The 23,317-nt window shown below is 46.0% G+C and overlaps 1 protein-coding gene across 1 annotated transcript in view; it reads left to right on the plus strand.

Annotated features, from left to right (window-relative positions):
• Positions 1 to 20,270, plus strand: part of THSD4 (thrombospondin type 1 domain containing 4) — a 595,645-nt gene extending 575,375 nt beyond the window's left edge. Inside the window, exons 15-18 of the mRNA XM_076004516.1 lie at positions 116 to 289; positions 6,691 to 6,870; positions 8,912 to 9,056; positions 14,428 to 20,270. Of these exons, the coding sequence (XP_075860631.1) occupies positions 116 to 289; positions 6,691 to 6,870; positions 8,912 to 9,056; positions 14,428 to 14,570 (642 nt within the window). The 3' untranslated portion in view covers positions 14,571 to 20,270. The remainder of the gene's footprint in view (positions 1 to 115; positions 290 to 6,690; positions 6,871 to 8,911; positions 9,057 to 14,427) is intronic.
• Positions 20,271 to 23,317: the final 3,047 nt, after the last annotated feature.

Genomic DNA, 23,317 nt, shown 5'->3' on the forward strand with positions numbered 1-23,317 from the left:
TGTCAGGTATAAGACATGGCAGGGAGAGGAGGTGTTCCGTCCTCCTTTGCGTCATTTGAAAGTGGCTCGAGCACTGCGGAGGCCTCCCCACTAACGCGCCCCTCCTGTCCCGCAGTGCTCCACGGAGTGCGGCGCGGGAGTGCGCACGCGCGCGGTCGTGTGCATGACCAACCACGTCAGCAGCCTGCCCCTGGAGGGCTGTGGGAACAACCGGCCGGCCGAGGCCACCCCGTGTGACAACGGGCCCTGCGCGGGCAAGGTGGAGTGGTTTGCTGGGAGCTGGAGTCAGGTGAGTGGCCAGCACCGGTGTGTCTGTCTGTCCCTGGCAAGAGGCAGTGCTGCAAAGGGGTCAGGAACCGGCGCTCTGTGTCGAGTGTCCCCACTGTGGCTCCAGCCGTGCGATGGGCTGCCCGTGACCGTGGAGAAGCTACTCACGCCTTGCAACCTCAGCCAGTCAGTAATATTCACTGAGCACCGTGTGCGTGCTCACCTACACCCCGGCTGCGTGGGCACAAAGCAGACGTCCCCGCCCTGGGGACCTGTGGTCTGGCACGGCTGCCTCGCCTACAGAAGGCCTGGGCTACCTTAGGAGAGCCTGCACGTGGACACGGAGCGCCGGCCTGTGCCCCACGCACAGCGAGCACAGGGAGCGGCAGCTGCGGGTACTGCAGCCGCTGGCCTCTCCGCAGTGTCAGAAGCAGAAAGCTTAAAATTTGGAGTTGTTCATTATAAAGAATGAGGAATGCTGAGATAACACGTTAATGGAGTAACTTCATGGAGGAATTGATTTTTCCCTCACTTTTCCAAAATTGAACGTGAACCCCCCAAGAACATGTGGAAGCTACTGTCCTGGCGTGACTGCCACCGGGGCTTGAGGTCTTGGGCCACTCAGCGTTCGGCTCCCAGGGCTGGCCGCTTCCCCAGGCCCTCGTTGGCGCATGAGCCTGACTCACACATTATCAGACCTCTGGCTCCATATAGAGTTTTATTTCTTTTAAGTAGCTTTAAAAACAGAGCCTGCAAATATGGACTGTAAAGTGATACAAGCCCTTTGGAAAGCAATTTGGCCCTAAAAGTCAAGAACCATAAAGATGGTCATTTGCCTTAACCCAGTCACCCCACTCCTGGGAGTTCATTTGAAGGGAACAATTAACAGAAGAAAAAAAGGCTTTTTCAACAGAGATGTTCATGACAACAGGATGATTAGGAATATTATGGTATATCATAATTCAGTAAAATATTATGCAACAACCACAGTGATCATTAGGAAGATGTGAAATGTGTATATGGTATAACAGCAAGTGAATATAGAATATGAAAATATATGAACCCTATGGTCTCAACCACTTCAAAATATAGGTTTTTAAATGTAAACAGCATGGGGAAATATTTTCTCTTCAAATTTCCTTTAATGTTTTTATAATACAACCTGTAAAACATAGAGAACTCATAAAGAAAGAGAATTCAGGTACTTCCAACGCTACTTGGGCCAATATCAAAGTTAGACTCGTTTGATAACTGATCCCGACTCTACTTCTCAGTAGTTTTCTAGCTTGGGGTGAGAAATTTAACCTCTCTGAGCCTCATCCAAATATGAGGATAATAATAACCTCCTAGGGTTGTGATGAGTTTTCACAGGATGCTCTACATACAGGGGATTCCCCATTGCTTCAGCCATGAGAAAGAATACATATCAGTCCCCTTCTCTCCATGTTTATACATTTTTTTTCTGCCAGCTGTTTCTATCTCAATATTGGTAGCAAAACACCTAGGACCTAAACCCCAAAGATAATTCAGCGGGGATTGTGTTTGGGACACCCGTTATACCAAATATCCATGGAAACAGAGACAACGGGAAGAGTCCCATGTGAAATCTCAGTATCAGATCATAGCGGTCACACATGTGAAGACAAGCAGGACAGTTGAACTCATGTCTGCGTTTCTCAGAAGAGGATAGGGGTGCAGGAGCTCGGGGCCTGTTTTAGCTTGTGGGCCTCCTGTTGACTTGAGACTTAAACTCAGAGAACTAAGAGTATGAACCCTGGTGAAGGCAGGCTTTATTTCTGCTAAGATTAGAAACTAGGGATTTATTGCCCTTGTCAAGAGATTGATTTATTGCCCTTGTCAAGAGATTGATTTATTGTTCAAAAGGGTCAGGACACAATTGAATGCGGGCAAGGTTTTGGTTCTGGTTTTATAAGAATATTGGATCTTGCTGGCAACTCCCTACCCTGGGATTTAACATAATCCTCAAAGAAAATGAAATAGAGCTTGCTTATTTCTTAAAAGGTAAGTTTTAAACATTACTGGCTTCAGAATGTAAAAATAAATGTTCTTCCAACCATATGCTTTGAATGAAAAATGGCATCTTGAGCCCCCACCAGCCTGTCAGAGTAATTAGTCCAGGAGTGGACATGCGACCCAAACTGAGCCAAACAGAGCCTCCCCTGGGACTTTCACTTGGGTTTTGTGGAAGAGACTCACTAGGAAGTTTGAGCACAGGTGCTAGCAGTGGCCATACTGAGGCTTGTGCAGAAGCCGGCCTCAGAGAAGGATACCTAAGTCCAGAGAGAGGCAGAGACAGAGATTTATGGCTTTAGAGTGTTTCTAACCATACCAATAAAGGAAAACATTATTTTTCTGCTGCTCCCCAGATCCCTGGAACCCAGCTAGGAACGTATGAAGCTTAGGGGTCTTTTTCTACTCCAGAGCCAAGGTAGCCCAACTCTTATTCATAAGGTATTCTTCCAAGTCCATTATTTATGCCCAGAATTGTCTCCCTGCTTCTCTGTCAATTCTGGGTTTACTTCAACCTTATATTGTCTTGGTTCTGGGGAGGTCTTTCATAGTCTCCAGTCATCAAGAGCAGCTATCTTGTCTGCCTGTGGGTCTGGATCACATTATTCTCACTGGCATCTGAGTAGATACTTTCATTCTCATCTGGTCTTGGATCAATAATCCACCAAAGTGCAGCTTCAAGAATTCTTTAGGTGCAGAAACATGTGTAATTGCCATTACTTCTCACTGGAAGCGTTTATCCTTATTAAATATTACTTTTTGTCTTCTGTGCTTTTCTCCATGAATTATACTTGATCTGATATTTGCATTACTCCATCTGATTTCTCATTGTTGATTTTCACCTGGTGCATCTTTGTCAATTTATTAATTTTCAAACTTTCTATGTATTTTTAAGGTATGTCTTTTATATGCAGGACTATTTTTGCTTTTATTTTTACCTAATCTATAAGTCTCTATATTTTAAGAGTTAAATTTTAACCATTTATATTTATTGTAATCACTTTGGACTTTTCCGTGCCATCTTATTTTGTATTCTCTGTTGCCATGCTTTTATGTTTCTTTCTTCTTTCCTTTCTATGCATTGGTATTAGTCAGGTTTTCTTTTTTTGATTTTCTTTTTTTCTTTCTGAACCACAGTCTGGGTAGTCAGGTTTTCTTAAATCCATTATTCCCATCTGAGATTTTGGAAGTTATAAATTCTATGTTTATTCTTCTAGTGATAACACTCAAATTTTTAGCACAAAGTTTTAAACTTTTATTTTTCCGTCTGTGTCAAGTTATCAGTAATCACATCCTCTCCTATAAGAAAATAGAAGAAACAGGGCTTGGTGGTTCACAGCTATAATCCTTGCACTTTGGGAGCCGAGGCAGGAGGATCACATACAGCCAGGAATTTGAGACCAGACTGGGCAACATAGCAAGATCTGGTCTCTACAAAAATTAAAATTAAAAAGCAAACAGCTGGTGGTGCTGGTGGCACATGCCTGCAGTCCCAGATACCAGGGAGGCTGAGGCAAGAGAATTACTTGAGCCCCAGAGTTCAAGGCTGCAGTGAACTATGATGACACCACTGCATCACAGCCCAGGCAACCGAGTGAGACCCTGTCTCAAAAAGAAATAAAAGAAAACAGAAGACTTCCCCTTTTTATTTACTTCCACTCTCTCAATCTACAATACCTCTAAAAATGTTGAAATCATCTGGATTTAGCTACAGATTAACATTAAAAAATTTTATAGAAAATGCTGATTTAAATTTTTAAATAGCTTTTTCTCCTCCCCCAAAAGGTCATTTTTTATTGAAATATAATTCACGTGCTATCAAATTCACCCTTTTAAAGTCTACAACTTGGTGTTTTTTAGTATATGCACAAAGTTGTGCAACCATCAGCATTAATTCCAGAGCATTTTCATCATTCCAGAAAGAAACCCAGTACCCATTATTAATGTCCATTATTAATCATCCTTTACTGGTGTCTTTACCAACTTCTGCTTTTGTGTTCTGTGTTTTCTTCCTGGTTTTTTGTTTTGTTTTGTTTTGTCTTTTCACTTTGTTAGAGACCATAACCCAGTAAGTCTTTCAAATAGGATTCAAAGGCCCAGAATGAGGTCAGACTCCCCATCACTGTCTCTACCCTTTCTGGGGCCTTCTCCCCCTTCCTCCCTTCTCTGCCACCCGCTGCTGAGGTCCCAGCGTCTCCTCACGTGGTCCAGCTTATACCAGTTTGCACGTACAATTAAAAGTTGAAATTTTACTACTTTGACCTCAAGGATGATAGAGCCTTTGAATGCAATCTTTGAATGTATTACTGTCTTAATTAATTCACACTGAAGTTTGTCTTTTGGTGGGTGGCTTTTTGAATATTCTGGGCCTTTGAATATCTGGAAATGACTTCACTTTGCACTTCCATGTGAATTTTCCAGGTAGGGCAGATGCCTCTTTGCTTCCTCCTCCTGGGCACAGTCAGGCCAGCCCGGCTGCTGCTGGGCAGTGACTCACCTGACCACTTTTTGCCCTGAGCCTCCCTCCTGATCTTCATGTCCACCACCAATCTCGCCTGAAGCACCTGAGCTGCTCCCTCTTGGCTAGGGGTCCTCCTCTGTGTGCATTTCGGACTATGGTTTCCTCCTTCGATTTGGTCTCAACTGTCTTTCACCCTTCAAAGATTCCCCATAATTTCTGGCCCACCAAGGATGAGTGAGTGCCCTTTACTGTTTTCAGTGCTGTCTCTTGCATGCACGCACACACACACACACCGATTCACTTATTCCCAGACAGACGTATTCTGCCATTTCCAGGCACGTGCAGTTGGAGAAGGCTGAGACTCGCTCATTCTCCCTTAATTGCCTCATCTCTTCAAGGACTATCCGAAAGTGGCAGAAGAGAACTTCGGGTTTTGCCCAAGGTTTGCAGTCTGCTGTTCTGCCAAGCACGCAGCACAGGTGTAGAATCTCAGAGCATTGAGGGTCTTTCAGATTACGTTCCCAAACCCTTGACTTTGCAGGTGGGACAACAGAGACCTGGGTGGAGGCAGCGTCTAGGGCGGGGACGCAGAGCTAGCGGGGTTTCCACGAGCCCTGACAGTGCAGTGTGCCGCCCCGGCCACGCACCCGCCCGCACGCACCCGCCCGCACGCACCCCGCCTCTGCTGCAGGGAGGCCAGACCTGTGCCTGCGCAGCCGTTGCGTCTGTCCTACCTCTGACCCCTCCACTGACTGCAGCACCGGGAGGAGAGGGACAAAACATGAATACACTCCAAATCGACTCATAAACTAATATGGGAGAAAATAGGAAAACAGACTAAGAAATCTTGTGGCTTTCTGGACATCATGAAGATGAAAATGAAGAAGGCACAAAGCTCCAACTGCTGACAGTGGCAGCCTAAGCTTATTGACAGCCTGTGTGACCGATGCATCATTTGTTGGTTTGGGAGTTTCCTGATTTTTTTTTTTTTCTGTTTATAGATGTTTTTCTGTCCCTCTATTTTTATTGGATTATGTGCATACAGACAGCAATGCTAGTATTCAGAGTTTCAACATTGCACATTGTTACAAGCTTTTCATGAAAGTAGCAGATTGGTTACAGTCTAGAAAAGTATATAGATCACAGCTTTAGAATTTTTTAATCAAAAAGTATTGAGTAAACCAAACATGAGCAAAAAACATTTTATAAAGTCATATATACTAGGTGGATAATTTATGAGCAGACAGTCACATACATTGTATTTCTATGAGCTAACAAAGTGCACCCACACACGAACTTGCCCCTTTGTGGCACCGCCCCGCGTGCCCACCCAGCACCATGTCAGCAGACAAGCGGATTACGCTCCCGGGTGAAAGTTCCTGCTGACCTCCTTGTTGGAAGGGGACATGATCCCAAGCCTAGGTCTTCTTCTCGGCTTTTTGTGTTCAAAGAACTTTAATTAGCCCCTCATCCACAGGTGTGCAGGCTCTGAGAGGCTCGTTCACTCACAGCATCCATCCCCTAGGAGAATAGAAATGAAACCAGATGTCAATTCATTGTTTTAACACCTCTGAGGTCTCAGAGTCTACTGGACAGAAACAACCAAATTAACTGGCTGGCGTGTCCCCGTTAGGGGAGTTTAAGGGAAACTATTTCACTCTCAGCACAGGAGGCAACGTGATCTTACTGACCAGCACCCTAAAGGCATGACAGCTCAGGGCACCTACTCTCCACTCTGGAGACAGAACTGCCGGGAAAGCTAGAATCCACACGCACCTTGTCCTCCAGCAGCTTGTCCCAGGCCGCCTTGGCTCTCCCTCACTGAGTCAGTGCTGGAGTTGCTGATGTCCTTCATGCACATCCCTGATAGACAGTAGTTGTCACCCCCTTTCCGTCACATGGCACCCATCTTTCTCTGCCGCCTTCCCCAGTGTTCCATGGAGTGTGGGAGTGGGACGCAACAGAGGGAGGTGATTTGTGTCAAGAAGAACGCAGACACCTTTGAAGTGCTAGACCCCTATGAATGCTCTTTCCTGGAGAGGCCGCCCAGCCAGCAATCCTGCCACCTCAAGCCCTGCGGAGCCAAATGGTTTCACACAGAATGGAGCATGGTAAGTCCTGGCGCCCTTGGTGGAGACTGCACTAGCACACGGCTCCCCCGCTGTCCTCCCGTAGATGCCCCTGGGCCAGGCGCTGGGCTCAGCCCTAGAGGGGAGCCTGCGGCAGTCCACTCGAGACAGCCGTCCTGGGGCGCTCCCTGGCCTAGCCTGCGTGGTCAGGGAGCCTGAGGTTGGATGGCCTTGGTTTCTAAATTGTAAAGGCCATAAAACGGTGGCTCAGTGTGCATAAAATTCATCTAGGGATCTTGTTTGAAAAGACCAACTCTGGGTCTATCCTGGCCAAGGAATTTGCATTTTTAACAAGCTCCTGAGGTGAGTTGGGTGCGGGTGTCCTTGGACCACATTTGGAAACATGCTGCTGTAGAGGACTGATGGCCAAACGAGCCTAAAACCCTAAACACCAACCCAGAGGCAAAGGGCACAAATCATCCAGAATGTGGCGCTGAAAGGCCACCCTCCACTCAAAGGAACCAGCGATTCAGAGAAGGCAGCTGGTTCCAGACCTGGGACAGCACGTGTAAAAGTTAGGTTGGAACATCTCTGCATACCAGGCAGCAAGCAAGTTCTCAAAGACAATGGAGTTTATGTCACAAGGACTCAGAGACAACTTTTTGCAGTTCCTGCTAGCCATTGATGTGACAGTTTGAGCATCAGTAAGAATAATAAATATTATCTATTATTGAATATTTATTATTATATAATGGATGTTTAAATCCATCTGTTTATAATTAGTTTATAATAATTCATTTAAAAAACTAATAGGTTGTCATTACCAGATGTTAGGGAACCAACTCATTATTCTGAACACTGGTGGGTGAAGGGAAAGAATCAGCGTGTGCCCTGCCTTCCTGAAACCAACCATACCACTGGGTAGCCAAGGAGTAAAGGTGGCAGGGGGAGGATTCTTTATAAAAGAGTTCTAGCTAATAAAAGACGGAATGATAGAATTATAACACTACCATTTTCCACCCCAAATGAACTAACGGATCTGAGCATTGCACATCAGTGGCCACTAACATCACCAAAAAAGAGACAGCCTGCTGTAAAAAAAAAAAAAAAAAAAAAATTAAACCTGCACCTGTCCCAGGTGCAGTGGCTCATGCCTGTAATCCTAGCGCTGAGGGAGGCCAAGGCAGGAGGACTGCTTAAGCTCAGGAGTTCAAAACCAGCCTGAGCTAGAGTGTGACCCCATCTCTACTAAAAATAGAAAAATTAGTCAGGTGTGGCAGTGTGCACCTGTAGTCTCAGCTACTAGGGAGGCTGAGGCAGGAGGATCGCTTGACCCCAGGAGTTTGAGGCTGCTGTGAGCTATGATGATGCCACTGCACTCTAGCCAGGGGACAGAGTGAGACTCTGTCTCAAATAAATAAATAAATAACCTGCACCTGTTAAAGCCTTTTCTAGATCCAAGTTCCAGCATTCGGGAAATACAGAGAACAGAGGAACGTGTTAAACTACACCATGGGGATACAGTCAGCAAAATCCAGACTATGAGAAACTCTGTAGAACAAATGACTCAGCTCTAAGTGCAAGAGGGAAAAAGACAGTGGCGGGGAAACCTGTGGACTGAAAGAGTCATAAAAGACATCAGGCAACTGCCATGTGCAAACCTGATGTAGATCCTGATTTTTAAAGGAAAAAACCCTGCATTTAAAAATCTGTAGGATTCATGAGACTAGTCGAATTAGGAGCACTGAATCTATATTTGAAGATAATAAGAAACTATTATTAATTTCTAGATATAATAATGGTATTTTGTCTTTCAGAGCCACAAACTAAAATAATATGGACGAAGTGATATGATGTCTAGATTTGCTTTAAAATAGTGGGAGGAATGGGAGTGTCTGGGGTATAGATGGGACGCACCCGGCCGTGAGTGGCTCGTGGGTGAAGCTGGTTGGCAGGTGCGTGGGGGGTTGTTGTAATGGTCTATCTCCTTTGGAGATGTTGAAATTTTCCAGTGTCTTCCCCTCCTGTGCACTGAGCTATCAGTCTGCCAAGAAATCAGACTTTTCCCTTTGTTCCCGTGCAGTGCTCCAAGAGCTGCCAGGGCGGCTTCCGGGTTCGGGAGGTGCGGTGTCTGTCTGATGACATGACCCTAAGTAATCTCTGTGACCTTCAGTTGAAACCAGAAGAGAGAGAATCGTGTAACCCTCAGGACTGTGTCCCTGAAGTCGGTAAGTAGGGATTCTGACCTTGGAGAAAAGATCCATCTGCCTTAAGCTCTGTCCAGTTGTCTGGTGTAAAAGTCCCAAACCCATCTAGGCCTCTCCGTGACCTTGTGCACTGTCCTGGAGTTCAGAGGGTCAAAGTGCTTTTGGTATTATCAGTTTCATAGTTTAAGATCAACAACCATTCATAGCACAGTGGTTAGCTAAGCCACCCACCAAAAGACAAACTTCAGTGTGAATTAATTAAGATGGTAAAATACATTCAAAGATTGCATTCAAAGGCTCTATCATCCTTGAGGTCAAAGTAGTAAAATTTCAACTTTTAATTGTACGTGCAAACTGGTATAAGCTGGACCACGTGAGGAGACGCTGGGACCTCAGCAGCGGGTGGCAGAGAAGGGAGGAAGGGGGAGAAGGCCCCAGAAAGGGTAGAGACAGTGATGGGGAGTCTGACCACACATCTGAGGGGCATAGTGCAGGCTCTGAGTCCAGGGGGACACAGTGACTCAAGGGTTGGAGTGACAGCAGGAAGATCTAGGCTACACAACAGTCAGGGTCCTGCAAGGAATGGCAGCTTTGCAATTCAAAAGACCCCAGCCTGCAGCCTTGAAACGGGCCAGTTTCCCAAAGGAAGGCGTTGGTGAGAGTGAGGGAGGTTAGGCCTCTAGTGGGCTGCAGTTCACAGCAGGGACCCTATCCCAGCAGGGGAACTGAAGTACGGCCGAAAAATCAAAGATGGTGCCTTGCACAAAGAGAGGAAGCGTCAGGTGGGTGAAGATGCCTCTCCAGAGGCATATTGGATGCCCCCAAACGCCATCCCAAGTCTTCTGAGAATATGCCACCAGGCGTGGTCGGGGCTGGTTGCAGACTAGAAGCGTGCTAAGTCTCTTTATTAGAATTCTTCACGGTCTTCTAAGAACTGATTTACTTTCCTTGTCCTCACATCAAAGGAAACATTAATATATCAATAAGCTGTCATGCAATAGATTCCTCCTGCTGTGGGCCAAATCAAAGCTTTTAGTGTATTGACCCAACATCCTCCCTATCCCAGGGAAGATCTGCCAGTCACAGAACAGATGCTTTCTAACCAAGCGCAATGACTGGCAAGCAAATATCATGGAGATGGCCATTCCCAGTAGCAACTGAAAAATGTAAATTCCATAGGAAGAAAATTAACAAGGAGTATATGAGACCTAGGTAGAAAAATAAATAATTAAAAATTAAAAATCTTGCTGTAGAACATAGAGGAAATGTGGATAGAGGCGCTAACATGTTCCTGGAGAGAAACACTCGATGTTGTAACGACGATAAAAGACGGTTCCCGAGGGGAGCTGTAAGTGCCATATATCTGACATGTAAAGCTTCAGAAACTAAAGCTATACGGTGCTGACACAGGCAGAAATGACATACCAGTGTCACAATACAGAATTCTGAACATTCTTTAGACAAGGGAAGTTAAGTCCGATAAAGGTTGAATGTCAAACAAGTAGAGAAAGGAGGCACTTCCATTGTATAGAGACCATTGAAGATCCATTTTGAAGGGAAAAAAACCTAAATCTTTCATTATACCATATACAAATGATACAAATGTCCAATGGATTAAAGATCCTAATGGAGAAAATACTCGGAAAAAAATGCTTGAAAAAATAAATATCTTGGAGTCAGTGAAATCCTTTGTAAGCTAGACCCAAAACCCAGAGGCTGTATTGCTTACTGTGAGAATATAATAAATTTAAACTGTTTCTCCTGTTAAGGACATCATAACCCAAGTTGGAATAAAGGAAGAAAGGGGAGAACAGAGAGGGAGAAGAAGAGGATAGGATAGGAAAATATTTGAAACACACCTTACAAGAATGTGTCACAATCAATATAAGAAGAAAATGCCCAGCCAGGAAGCCCAGGAATTAATGGTGACAGATTAATAATTACTGTGGCCAGTTTATGCACACAGAAATGTTCATCCATTAACCAAAACTGTCACCTCCATTAACTTATTTGCATTGGCAACACCACACAGTTGAAACTTAATTTAAATCTGGATCACAAATTGTTACTTAAACTTTTGAAAGATAACATTATAACACAGCATTGAAAAGTTAGATACGTGAAATTGCCTGTCTGTCTCAGACCAGGAAATATAATTACAGACAGTCAGATAGGGTGGCTAGCTGGCTCAGTTGGTTAGAGCTTTGCTAAAGACAGTCAGAACTGCCAGATCCTTGGAAGTGATTGTACGACCTTCACAGCCGGGAATGGTGGTCTAACCAATGCATGTGCTCTGAAGGGCTGTCGCTCACCGCCACACGTTTTTGTCAAAAGGTCGCCCATGAATATGATGTGGTTCAAATTTTTTTACCACTCTTGCTTTTTGTCTCCTGCATTTGTCTGTGGTGTCTTTTCAAGAAAGAAAAACTATTTCTCTTCTAGAAATACAAAGTCCAACTAAGGAAAATAGGGAAAAGATGAGATTAACAAAATAGGAAGCATAAGAAGTGTAGACAAAACCTCAGGATTTTTTGATATGTCTCAAAATTATACTGTCAAAGCCAAAGTTACCAAAAATGCCCAGGGCACTAGCCAGAGTTCTGACACACAGGATATATCCTGGAGGGTTGTTGACACCAAAAATCTGTGTAGACTCTGACAGTAAAGAAGGCTTAGGTGCACATTTTGATTATAATGTTGAAGAAGAAAATAGTATGTGAGTATGTGGGTCAATGTGTACAATTGTCAGTTTTTTTAAATCTGAATAAATTATAAAACTCTTTCATTTTATCCTAGAAAGCCATTACTAAATCATCTTACAATTGATAGTGTCCTAAAATCAAATAAATGCCATCAAAGTAAACAAAGAGTTAAATCCTTAATACAGAGAGAGCTCACTCTAATTAATTTTTTTAAAACGATATGTGATCCAATTTTGTAAAGAATGAAAGGATGTGAACAAATCTACCATAAGAGGCTGAAGAAATGCTCCAGGGCATACCTGTAGTCCCTGCTACTCAGGAGGCCGAGTGGGAGGATTGCTTGAGCCCAGGAGTTCAAGGCCAGCCTTCATCTCAAAAAAAAAAAAAAAAAAAAAAAAAAGTAGTGCTCAATAAATAAATGAATTGTATAATTTCTTGTAACTCATAAAATTGGAAGCAATTACATTTCTATTAATAGAAGGAAATGATTCAATGATGTTAGAACACATTTGGCAGAATATGCTGATGCCCCGAAAAAGAATGTGATAGATGTTATGATTCAAAAATGTATCTATCCTAGAAAGCAAAAGACAAAGTGACAAGAAAAAAAAGTGTATCTAAAGACAAAAAAAGCAAGCAGCTGAGAAGGATATTGTCAATTCTTTCCCAAATTAATCTATAAATTCAAGCAATGTTAATCAAAATCTGGATTTTTCATAGAAAAATTGTGTCTAAAGTTTATATAAAAGAGCAAGAGTGAGGAGCCAAGACTAGCCAAGGCGGTTTTGATGACGCTGGGGAACTTTTGCTATCACACGTCAAGACATACTGGCACCAGGATAGAGAAATCAGCCAACAGAACCAAACAGAGAGCCCAGAAATAAGTTCACGTATATAAAGGATGCTTGAAATTTGATGGAGGTAGCATTACAGATCTGTGGGGAAATGATAAAACAATGCAATTGGTCATGAGACAATTATTTATACATATATGAAAAAAACCAATAAAATTGAATTCCTTTCTCTCATCACATGCACACACACACACACACACACACACACACCCCAAACCCCGCTGTAGTAGAGAAATAAATGTGAAAAGAAAAATTTTAAACTTTTAGAAGCGAACGTGGGAAATTTTAGTTTTTATTTTAGAATAGGAAAGGGTGTTTTAAATGAAACAAAAATTTCAAACCACAAAGGAAAATATTATAATGTCAATTACATTAAAATTAAAATTAAATTTCTCTGTTTATCAAACAATACCATAAACAAAGTGATAAGAAAAACCACAGGCTGGAGAAGATATTTGCAACACATATAACCAACAAAAGATCAGATCCATTTTATATCAAAAATTTCCATGAATCATTTGTAACTAAGTTAGAAATGGGATAGGAAAAGCAATTCATAAAAATGGAAACTTGGATGGCAAATATACCTATGATGATGTGTTCAACCTCACATGGGGACATTTGCTAGACTAGTAAAAAATAAACATAAGATGAAAAGGGAATTCTTCTCTTCCACCAACAGGCATGTAGTTACACCTACTTTGGAGAGCAAACCAATCATACCTAGTAAAGTTGTATGTACCTCATGACCCAGCAAGGCCCAGAGAGAGGATGTGTAACAAAATTACTTAAAAGAGGGTTGTAGCTGGGAGTGGTGGAGCGCCAGTAGTCCCAGCTACTCAGGAGGCTGAGGCAGGAGGATCATTTGAGCCCAGGACTTTGAGGCCAGCCTGGGCCACATAGCAAGACTCTTCCATTAAAAACAACAAGGGCTGGGCACGGTGGCTTACGCCTGTAATCCTAGCACTCTGGGAGGCCAAGGCGGGCAGATGGTTTGAGCTTGGGAGTTCAAGACCAGCTCTGAGCAAGAGTGAGACCTTGTTTCTACTAAAATTAGAAACAAATTAATTGGCTAATTAAAAATATATAGAAAAAATTAGCCAAGCATGGTGGTGCATGCCTGTAGTCCCAGCTACTTGGGAGGCTGAGGCAGAAGGATTGCTTGAGCCCAGGAGTTTGAGGTTGCTGTGAGCTAGGCTGACGCCACGGCACTCTAGCCCAGGCAACAGAGTGAGACTCTGTCTCAAAAAAAAAAAAAAAAAAACACTGGAAACAACTTAGATGCCTATTAATGGAAAATGAATAAATAAAGTATGGAATATATTTACAAGGGAATACGATTCAATAATGAAAATGAATTGCTTGGCGTGTTCATTAAACATGAATGAATTGCACAAATCCACTGTTAAGCAAGTTGCCAAGGAGTATATAAAATATACATTTTTTGTTTAAGTTTAAACATCACAGATTGGTTAGAGATATCATCATGTACAGTTCAAGTATAAAGAAATGTTTTGGGATAATAAACACCAACTTTGGGCCCTCATTGCCCCTGGAGGGGTGAGGAGGAAGGCGGAAGCGATTAGGGAGTGAACTCTGGGACTGTATCCACACTGGTGATGTTTTGTTCTTAAACTGAAGAGCGAGGACCCAGTTCATTGAATTATCCTCTACGCCTAATTCCACTATAATGACACTACAAGACAGAGAAAACCGTAGGCTCTCAGCACAGGCTCACACCACAGAGGTAACTAACAGCCACACCGCTGCCCTTTCTCTTCCCTTGGTCCCGGCCGCCTCCTGTGCTCAGGGACTCTTTTCTTCTCTTTGCTGCAGACGAAAACTGCAAGGACAAGTACTACAACTGCAACGTGGTGGTCCAGGCACGGCTCTGTGTGTACAACTACTACAAGACAGCCTGCTGCGCCTCCTGCACGCGTGTGGCCAACAGGCACGGGGGCTTCCTGGGGAGCAGATAACAGCCCGGCCGCCAGAGGGAAAGCGCCACGTGTGCCTGGCCGGCTGCCGCTCCGCCAGGGCTCCTGGCCCCGGCCGCTGCCAGCCAACTTAGTCACCGCCCCCGCCTTTGGTGAGGTGTGTGTACCACGTGCTACCGAGGAGCTTTGTGCACAGGATGTTTGAAAGCCGTCGTTGGTTCTTCAAGCATTGCCATGTACTCATGACCCCTCCTTGAGACCTGGCGCCTGCTAACGGTGCTCTCTGCAAACCAGCCGTGGAAAGTGCGCGTGGCTCTTGGCCCAACCCCGTCCCAGCACTTTCCCAGTCAGCAGATGGGCCACTGCAGAGACTGCCTCTAGTCTCTGGTGCTACCGGGTTTTCCAAAATGAGCACTCTTTGGAGAGTCAGAGGAGGCAGTGGCCCCGCCCCAAAGCACCACTAAGCCTTGCTGAGACACGTGTGTCCCTCTGTTACCTCAGCCTGGCTGTGCCTATTGTCATTCTCCAAACATTAGAGTGCTGTCCTGCCTTATGACACAGATATCTCATGTAAACTTAGTACTTTATTGTTTAGCAGGTGTATTCACAGCTATTAGCTCATTAGCAGCTCACAACGTCCCAGAATGGGCGGCAGAGGGTGAATCTTATCCCCATTTTACTGACCAGGAAACTGAGGCTCAACTTAGGTAACTGACCTACCAGGAACACTCACCCATTCAAGGGCAAAGCCGTGTCCGTAACCCCGTCATCCGACACATAACCTTCACCTCTGCCAGTACCCAGCCGGGGCTTGTCCAGAGCCGCAAGTGTGGAGCCTGCGGCTTCGTTTCCGACCGGGAGGCTGAGCAGGCTCCCAGAATGCAGGCAGAGCCCGCACGCCTTCGAGCTCTTTCCTCCAGCCAAGTCAGGTCTTTACCCCCAGCACTTAGTTGTCTCAGATTCTGTTTCTATCTTCTCTTCCCGCAAAGCTACAGATCCTAGTTGCAGGACTCTCTGCAGGTTTCATTAAACTCCATCCTTACCAGAACTGGCCGTGAGAGAAGCAAGCCACTGGGGAAGCCAGGCGATCGCCTGCAATGCTGATTCCATCCGGGCGCTGCCCCTCCGTGAACCCTAGCCAGGGGCCCCGGCCACAGAGCCTGTCTGCGGCAGAGCAGACTCCTGCGCTCGGCCCAGGGGGACGTCCAGCCAGTGTGTCCTGCCAAAGAGCCTCTGTCATATTAGAATCTCCCTTTGGTCTTTCTGGTTTCAATCATGGATTTCTCTCTCTGGCCTCCCCCACGCAACCCTCCCCACACCCCAGCGCAGGCTCGAGCAGGCAGAGCTGCATTAGCGCCGCTGGCTGGGAGAAGGGGCTGTGGACCCCTCCCCGTCTGGCCAGTTCACTGCACCCAGCTCTCCAGTCCCGGGGCCGTAGGCCTGAAGGGGGTTGCAGTGCACATGGATTGACGGGACCATCTGAAATCCCAGCTGAGAGGAAGGTGTAAATTTTATCCATTAAGAAAAATACTAGCCTGAACAAATTTTGAACTTGTAGAAAATTTCTCTTATTTATGGTCCTGGGCATATTTCCCTTTTAAAGCAAGTGTGGATTCTTAGCAACTAGATTTCTCCCATTATCTCTTTTACTTGGAAATCTACCAGTTTGATGATCATTTGCAGCTTTTGGAAGCCACATCACCGGCCCAGTCTGACACACTCCGTTAGGTTTCCACTAACATTGGGCTTTCAGCAAATGTGTGGCCTTTCTGTAGACGCCCTCCCAGCCTCTGTCCCTGGAGCGTCCAGGCTCCATTTCCCAGAAGCAGGCCCCCGTCACCGTGTTCTCATGGGACTCTGCAGGTAGGAGCCGGGCTGAGGTTCAGACTCCGGGGAGACCAGAGAGCCAAGCACACTGGCGGGTGCTGTTCAGCGCCCGCCTCTCCCCCTTGCTGCTTGTCACTTCTTGTCACAGGGGAGTGCAGCTGCCGTGGGGACTTGCTGAGCAGGCCAAAGTGTTCTTGGCTGGGAACACTTGGGGAGGGTTTGCTTTCACGCTGGAAGGCAGGGCTAGAGCCACAGGTGGAAGAGGAAGGCTGATTTTAGCCCAGGGTAGGGGAATGTGTGCTAGTGCCAAAGCCGCCCAGCAGGCCTGGGCCGCCACGCTCCAGGGACCTCAGCGTCCTTAACAAGCGGTCTCTGTCCAGTGGGAGGTGAACATCTCAGCCACTCCACCGCAGGACTCCTCATGACTGGGCCTGGCTAGTGACGGCTTTGTATCGTTAGCGTCTGAGGTGTCCTGTGGCTCCTGGATGTGGCCTAACAGTTCTTTAAAAGGACAGCGACCCTCCCCGCCTGCCCGCTGTGCAGTTGGGCAGCAGCAGTGGCTCAACCCCTTGTCTTGGAGAGGAAAAAATTACCTGAATGAGAAGTCTCTTTTTTTCTTCCAACAAACAGATTAGCATTCTTGATCTCTGGAAAGGTTCGTGATTACTAGAACAGAGGTTTTTAATCAACTTATTTGTCTTAGTGATCCAATTTTTACTAATTTCCCAGTTTCTTATTTCAGCAAAATGCCTTTCTCCTAGCACAGTGCAATCAGGGCCTTGGCCGTTTCCGGTGCTGACTTTCCTGGGGAGGGAGGCTAAGAAAAGCCGCGTCCTGGGGACACTCTCCTCCGGGCATGTCTCCGCCTCCCTCCAGCGCCCTCCCGCTCTCCCACCTGCCATCTCCTCCCTGGGCCTCTCACTGCCCACACACACACACACACACACACACACACACACACACACACACACGTGGAACTGAAATTTGCATTTGAACACTGCTTTTGTCCTATGTGCAGGATCACCTCACTCCTTGCACTGAATTTTAAAAAGCGTAAATTAGAGCTGTTATATGTTTTCCTCACAAAAATCAACCAAGCTCCTAACAGAAATAGTTTGCTGTTTTACTTACTGGAAAAGGACATCGCGCCTCTTGCCGCCATGCAAGGGCCATTTAACACAGTCAGTCCTGCCCACCCTCACAGCGACTTGCAGTTGTCTCCATAGAAAAGGGACAGCTTAAGAAACACAGGACTGAAAAACAAAAACAAAAGAAACCTTGCAGAGGGCCCCTACAGGGAGGCAGTTCAGTGGGAGGGAGGCTTGCTCCTGCCCTCCCCTGCATGGGGACCCGCCCTCGGGGAGCTCCAGCGCGACTGACGCTCTCAGAACTGCCCCGCTGTCCCTTTGCCCAGCCCCTCTGGCCCAGGTTCTTTGGGGTTTGTTTTTCCTTCGTTTCCGTGAGCATTGTCATCTACTTATTCTCAAGGCGTTTAGCTTTCACCACTCCTCCCTTTAAAAAGAGTGGCCTTGCAAAGGCATTCTTAAAAATGACAGACAACAGCTTAATGAATTTTCATCAAGTTTGCAGCAGACAGAGAAATCCAGAGATCACTAGCACCTTTCTAAACCACCGTCTTTTTTTCTCATTAATGTAGCCATTTTAGAGTTTGAATATCAACTTTCTAATAAGGAAAAACACGTAAATGTGAGCCATAAAAAGAAACATGATTTTTCTTAAAATAGGCTGAATAATCTAGGTCAACCTGGCAGGTGACCACCATTTGATCTTTGTCATATAAAACATATTTAATGTGGCTTGGATGGGAAAATAGATGCCTCACCAGTACAACTCGTGGATGGCATGGAGTCAGAGAGCTTATGGCCGGGGTGACGGGTTCTGGATCGAAAAAGGTCAGGGAGACTAGAATAAAATCTGTACCTTACAAACTCACCAGGAAGAAACATAAAGCCCTACCTTTGAACTAAGAAGAAAAACTACGCAAGTACAAGGTGAGGGAGATGTAAGAATTACAGGTGACTAAGCTCAATGTGAGTCCAAAAATGGGATGGAACCGCCAACAAACAAACAAAACCCACAAACAGGCCACGTAAGGAGAAAACATTGGCAAGAGTCACACCACATGTTGTCTGTGATTGTCGGAACCACGCTCTAAGCATGTTGGTCCCGTGTGACGCTCAGATGAGAGCGCCCGGTCCGGGTGGAGGGTGCAGACCGCCGGAAACGGCGGGAGGACCTGAGAAAGCGCAGGCTGGAGAAGAGACAGGGCACGGTGGCAGCTGTGCCAGGACCGGGAGGGGGAGCTAAGGGAGGCAGGTTTCGGCTCTTGCAGAATAACCAACTTTCTATAAGTTGGAGCCTTCTGAAGGTAGAGGGACTCTGTGCCAGGTGGTGATTGAACCATCACTGCAGGTGGCAGCAGAGACCGAATGGCCCTTTGTCAGGGGCGCTGGGAGGGGATTCCAGCATCTGTTTAGCGTCCTTTGCAACGCGGGGCTTTCGTGATTCTGTAAGTAGAAGAGTTGAGCCTCATTCATCTGGTCTGGGATGGAGCAAGGACACAGCACACACTTCCCATTTCTGACTTTCGCCACCGTGTCAGCCATTGTGAAGCCCTTGTGGTACCCTCTCCTGAGCCGAATGCGGCCTCAGGTGTCAGAGACCCACTAGTGACGTGGTCAGAGCTGCCCTGCCTGGCCCTGCTTTGAGAAATAAACGTCAGGACGCTGAGTTGCCTGCCCGAGTCCCAGCTTCGACAGCCCAGGACCCCTTACGCACCCTGTCCTCTCTCAGCTCATCTTGCTGTCCCGAACCTTTCCCAGAACAAAATGATTCTCTCCACCCTGAACCATGCCCATTCCTGGTCCCATTCAGTGTGTGACGATGGGAGATGTCCGTAGTGCTGGGGGAAAGCGGCCACAAGAGGGAGGAAACTTGCAGCCACCTGTCTGAGCAGCTCCAGACGCCGAGCCCGGCCGGGTGGGAGGGCAGCACCCCCTCCCGCCTGCCCCCGCCCCTGCCCCATTCGGCCGACAGAAGGATATACTTTGTTATAACTTATTATGTTGTTCTTTGTAAATACAAGATGTTTATAGGAAATATGTATTCTGAATTCTATCAGCAGAATGAGTCACAACACCAAAATAGTTCTATTATTTAGAGTATGTTAATTTTAAGGGGATCTAATAGGTATTTATTTGCATATGCGATCCACATTTGTGTGAAATGATTTGATCATACTAACCCAGCTTCCCGAAACATCACCGCACAATAACGTCGCATTAACTGAGTCCGTAGCTGCGATTGTTTAGTACATACTGCTTCGTCCAACGCCTTGGTGTTTAAGAGCGAATATAAATTCCTCTGCTTTTCGACTCACTTAGGGGCTTTCACCCCTGGCATCGTGCCTGAACCAGAATACCACTTTTCCATCTTAAATATTACATTTCCTCATATAATCTGCCTTCTCCTCATCCCCAAACATTTGGAGACGGGAATTTGAGGGTCTGTTATACCCCATCTTTGGAATGGCGGGCGGCAGCTGCTCAGGAGGCGTGCTGGTGCCTGGGGACCCGGCAGGGTCAGGGAGGGGCTTCCAGGATGTGGTGGCTTTCACTGCGCTGACGCCTCCTCAGTCCCCGCTGGGGACTGCTGGGGCCAGGGCCCAGGACTGGCCTGTGAACTGCACAGCCGAGAGCAAGGACCCCACTAAATACTCTGTCAACTCCACGTCGCCGTGTAGTGTTAAGTTATTATGTAAGCAGGTGAAGGGTAGAAGGTGAATCATATGAGTAAATGCAGTCTGTTTTCTCATCAGCAAAAATGACAACTATTTTTGTGTGTGACTAATTTATTTTTATTATTGTAAAAATACAATAAAGCGGTTGAACTATCTGCTTTGTTAACATGTTTGTGCTTTCTCTGGCCTGATTCTCATTCTAGTCACATGGCTTCAAGTAGCCCCTCTAAAGAGAAAGTCAGCTGCTTGTCACATGTTGGTTTTGGGTGCTCCATGTGTGGCTGGGCCAATTAGAGAACAGGACATGCCTTAGATAAAAATAACTTTAACCCATCAGCTTACACAGGTCCTCAACCTTGTCTCTGTGTTAGAATCCCCTGAGAAGCTTGCAGTAAAACACTCAGGCATGTGCACCACCCAGAGTTGCAATCTCACGTGCATTTCTTGACCACACTGACTGCCACATGAGTTGTATTTAACTCAGGCTAGTTTTGAGCCCAGGGCTGCCTGAAGCAAAGCCCTGCAGTTGGTTAGTGAAAATCTTACTTTATGTTCTTATTGTTACAATTAATATTGACTATTTTATTCTAAAACCATGGATTGTGTTGCATATAACTCACACACAGAAAATAATACAAAATAACAAATTAGAATGGATCATTTTAATAAAACACTGTGGCCCCAGGGGAAATTTTTTTTTCTAACGTGGCAGTCAATGTGTTAAACCTTGCCCAGGTAATTATACTGTGCAGGAAAGGCTGGGACCCACTCTGCATATTCAGCGTGGCTTTACCTCTCAACTTAAATGAAACCTCTTCCACCTCCATTCAAAGTGATTTCACCTTGGTCTTGACTTCAGCAAAGTGTTTGACAAACTCTTTCAGGCTGTCCTGGTGGGTAATGAAGGGAATATGACTTACATCAAAATGCCAATGGAAACTCATCCTGACTAGAGAGAAGTCTGTAGTCGAGTGCCTATACACTTCATTCTTTTTTTTCTTTTAGAGATAGAGTCTTGCTCTGTCTGGCTCTGTCACCCAGGCTGGAGTGCAGTGGCATGATCATAGCTCACTGCAGTCTCGAACTCCTGGGCTCAAGTAATCCTCTCACCTTAGTTTCCCAAGTAGCTGGGACTACAGGTGTGCACTACCATGCCCAACTAATTTTATTTTATTTTTTAGAGACAGGGTATTGCTATGCTGCCCAGGCTGGTCTCAAACTCTTGGCCTCAAGCGATCCTCTCACCTCAGCCTCCCAAAGTGCTGTGATTACAGGTGTGAGCCACCGCACCAAGCCACAAGCTGTTATTGTCTCTGTCCTGTACAGCCTTTCATCAAGAACTCTCAGAAGCTATTTATTATGCCTAAAATGCTACCTCCCACTCTTTCTGTCCACATTTTCTGCCTGGAAACCTCCATTTATTCTATATGTTTTATTGTGGCAACATTCACTTAACATCAAATTCACCATTTTAATAATGTTCAAGTGTACAAGTCGTGGCATTTAGTACATTCACAGTATTGTGCAAGCGTTACCCCAAGTTATTCCTCAATACTTCAGTACAGGAGTCCACTCTGCCGGACACTGGGCTATGCACTCTTACACAATCTTATTTAATCTTCATAGCAAATCCATGAATTAGGATGCTGTGCCCTTCTATAGGTAAGAATATTAAGACTGATAGGTTGACCAGAGGGGGAAAAATGGCGGAGTAGAGGTAACCCTCCGGACTCCTGCTCCCAGAGAGGGAGACACAGATCTTGGTCTCCTACATGAGAGTGGATCTCCCCACTACAAGGACAGCATCGAGAATCAGCAGAGGTGCAGTGAGGGACTCTCTCAAAAAGGGAAAACAAGGTGATCAGGAGATAAGATCGCATTCTCTGGAGAGTGCAACGCAAACAATAGGGCACGTGGTAGGGCGCCGGCCCACCGGGCCAGGGGGTGAAGTGGGATCAGACCCACAGGAGAACTCCTTGCTTCCCCATTGACCTCCACACCCACCCAGCCAGAGCCCTGTCTGAAACTGGTGCGAAATCACGGCAGAAGAGGGTGCTGGAGGGTGTGGTTGATGGTGAAAGGCGGCGTGGTCTCCCCTGAACCCCGTGCTAAGACGGCTCCAAGACAGGAGGAAACTGAACCTGGGAGAATAAAACCGCACAGGGCGGGTCAGTAAAAGCGAGGGCTCTGGCTGAACAGGCAGTCATGCAGGCGGCATGGAGGAAGCTACGGGGCTTCCTATTGACCCAGGCTCCCATCCCGGCACCGGCCGCACCCTAATCAGTCACCCCCAGTACTGGTGCCCTACGAGTGGGCTAGTGGTCTCCACTGAGGGGGTCCACAGCCCAGCCGTCAGCGGGCAAGTCCCCCTCCCCCGCCCAGCCTAGAGTCTCTCCTGGCAAATCCCACCCCTACACAATCTGCCATTGGCTCGCCAGGCCTGTCTCCATCAAGGAACTACTGAGAAGTCTAACAGCAGAGGGGAGTTACAGCCACTGGGGCACCGGGGTGCAGGGCAGACTGGGGAGATACCTCCTCCCCTCAGCCCGCATCTCTCTTGCCCAAAGTGGTAGGCTCCACCCCTGGAGGCGGGGCGCGACAAGAAAACCCACTCTTTCCAAAATCTAGGGAGAAACCTCTGAAACTATCCCCATCAGGGGAGCCTTCCAAGTGTGGTGGAAGAGCTCCCCCCAGTGGTTGATAAAGAAACTACAAAAAAGTGGAAGACGGAGCTCTAGCAATTGACCCAGATGGGGAGGGCTCAACACAATTCAAAAAATCAAACCGAAAATATTCCCTCTAGGAGATACACTAGCTCTCAAAAAACGGAGTCTGAACAAACCCAAAACACTAAAATGACAGAAGAAGAATTCCAAAATTGGATTGTAAGAAAGCTCAATGATCTGCAAGAAAAAATGGATAACCAACACAAAGAAACTACAAAGAAGATACAAGAATTGGAACAAAGATTCACTAAGGAGATCGATATCTTGAAGAAGAATCAATCAGACATCCTCGATATGAAGAATTTATTCAGGGTAAATCAAAACACAGTGGAAAGCCTCAAAAATAGGGTGGACCAAACAGAAAAAAGAATCTCAGAGATTGAAGACAATTCATTCAAATCAAATAAGTTAATCACAGAGTTAGAGCAGAAAAATAAGAGACTTGAGGAAAGCTTACATGAATTGTGGGATTATAC

This window comes from Microcebus murinus, chromosome 6 (assembly GCF_040939455.1).
Source record: "Microcebus murinus isolate Inina chromosome 6, M.murinus_Inina_mat1.0, whole genome shotgun sequence".
NCBI classification, from domain to species: Eukaryota; Metazoa; Chordata; class Mammalia; order Primates; family Cheirogaleidae; genus Microcebus; species Microcebus murinus.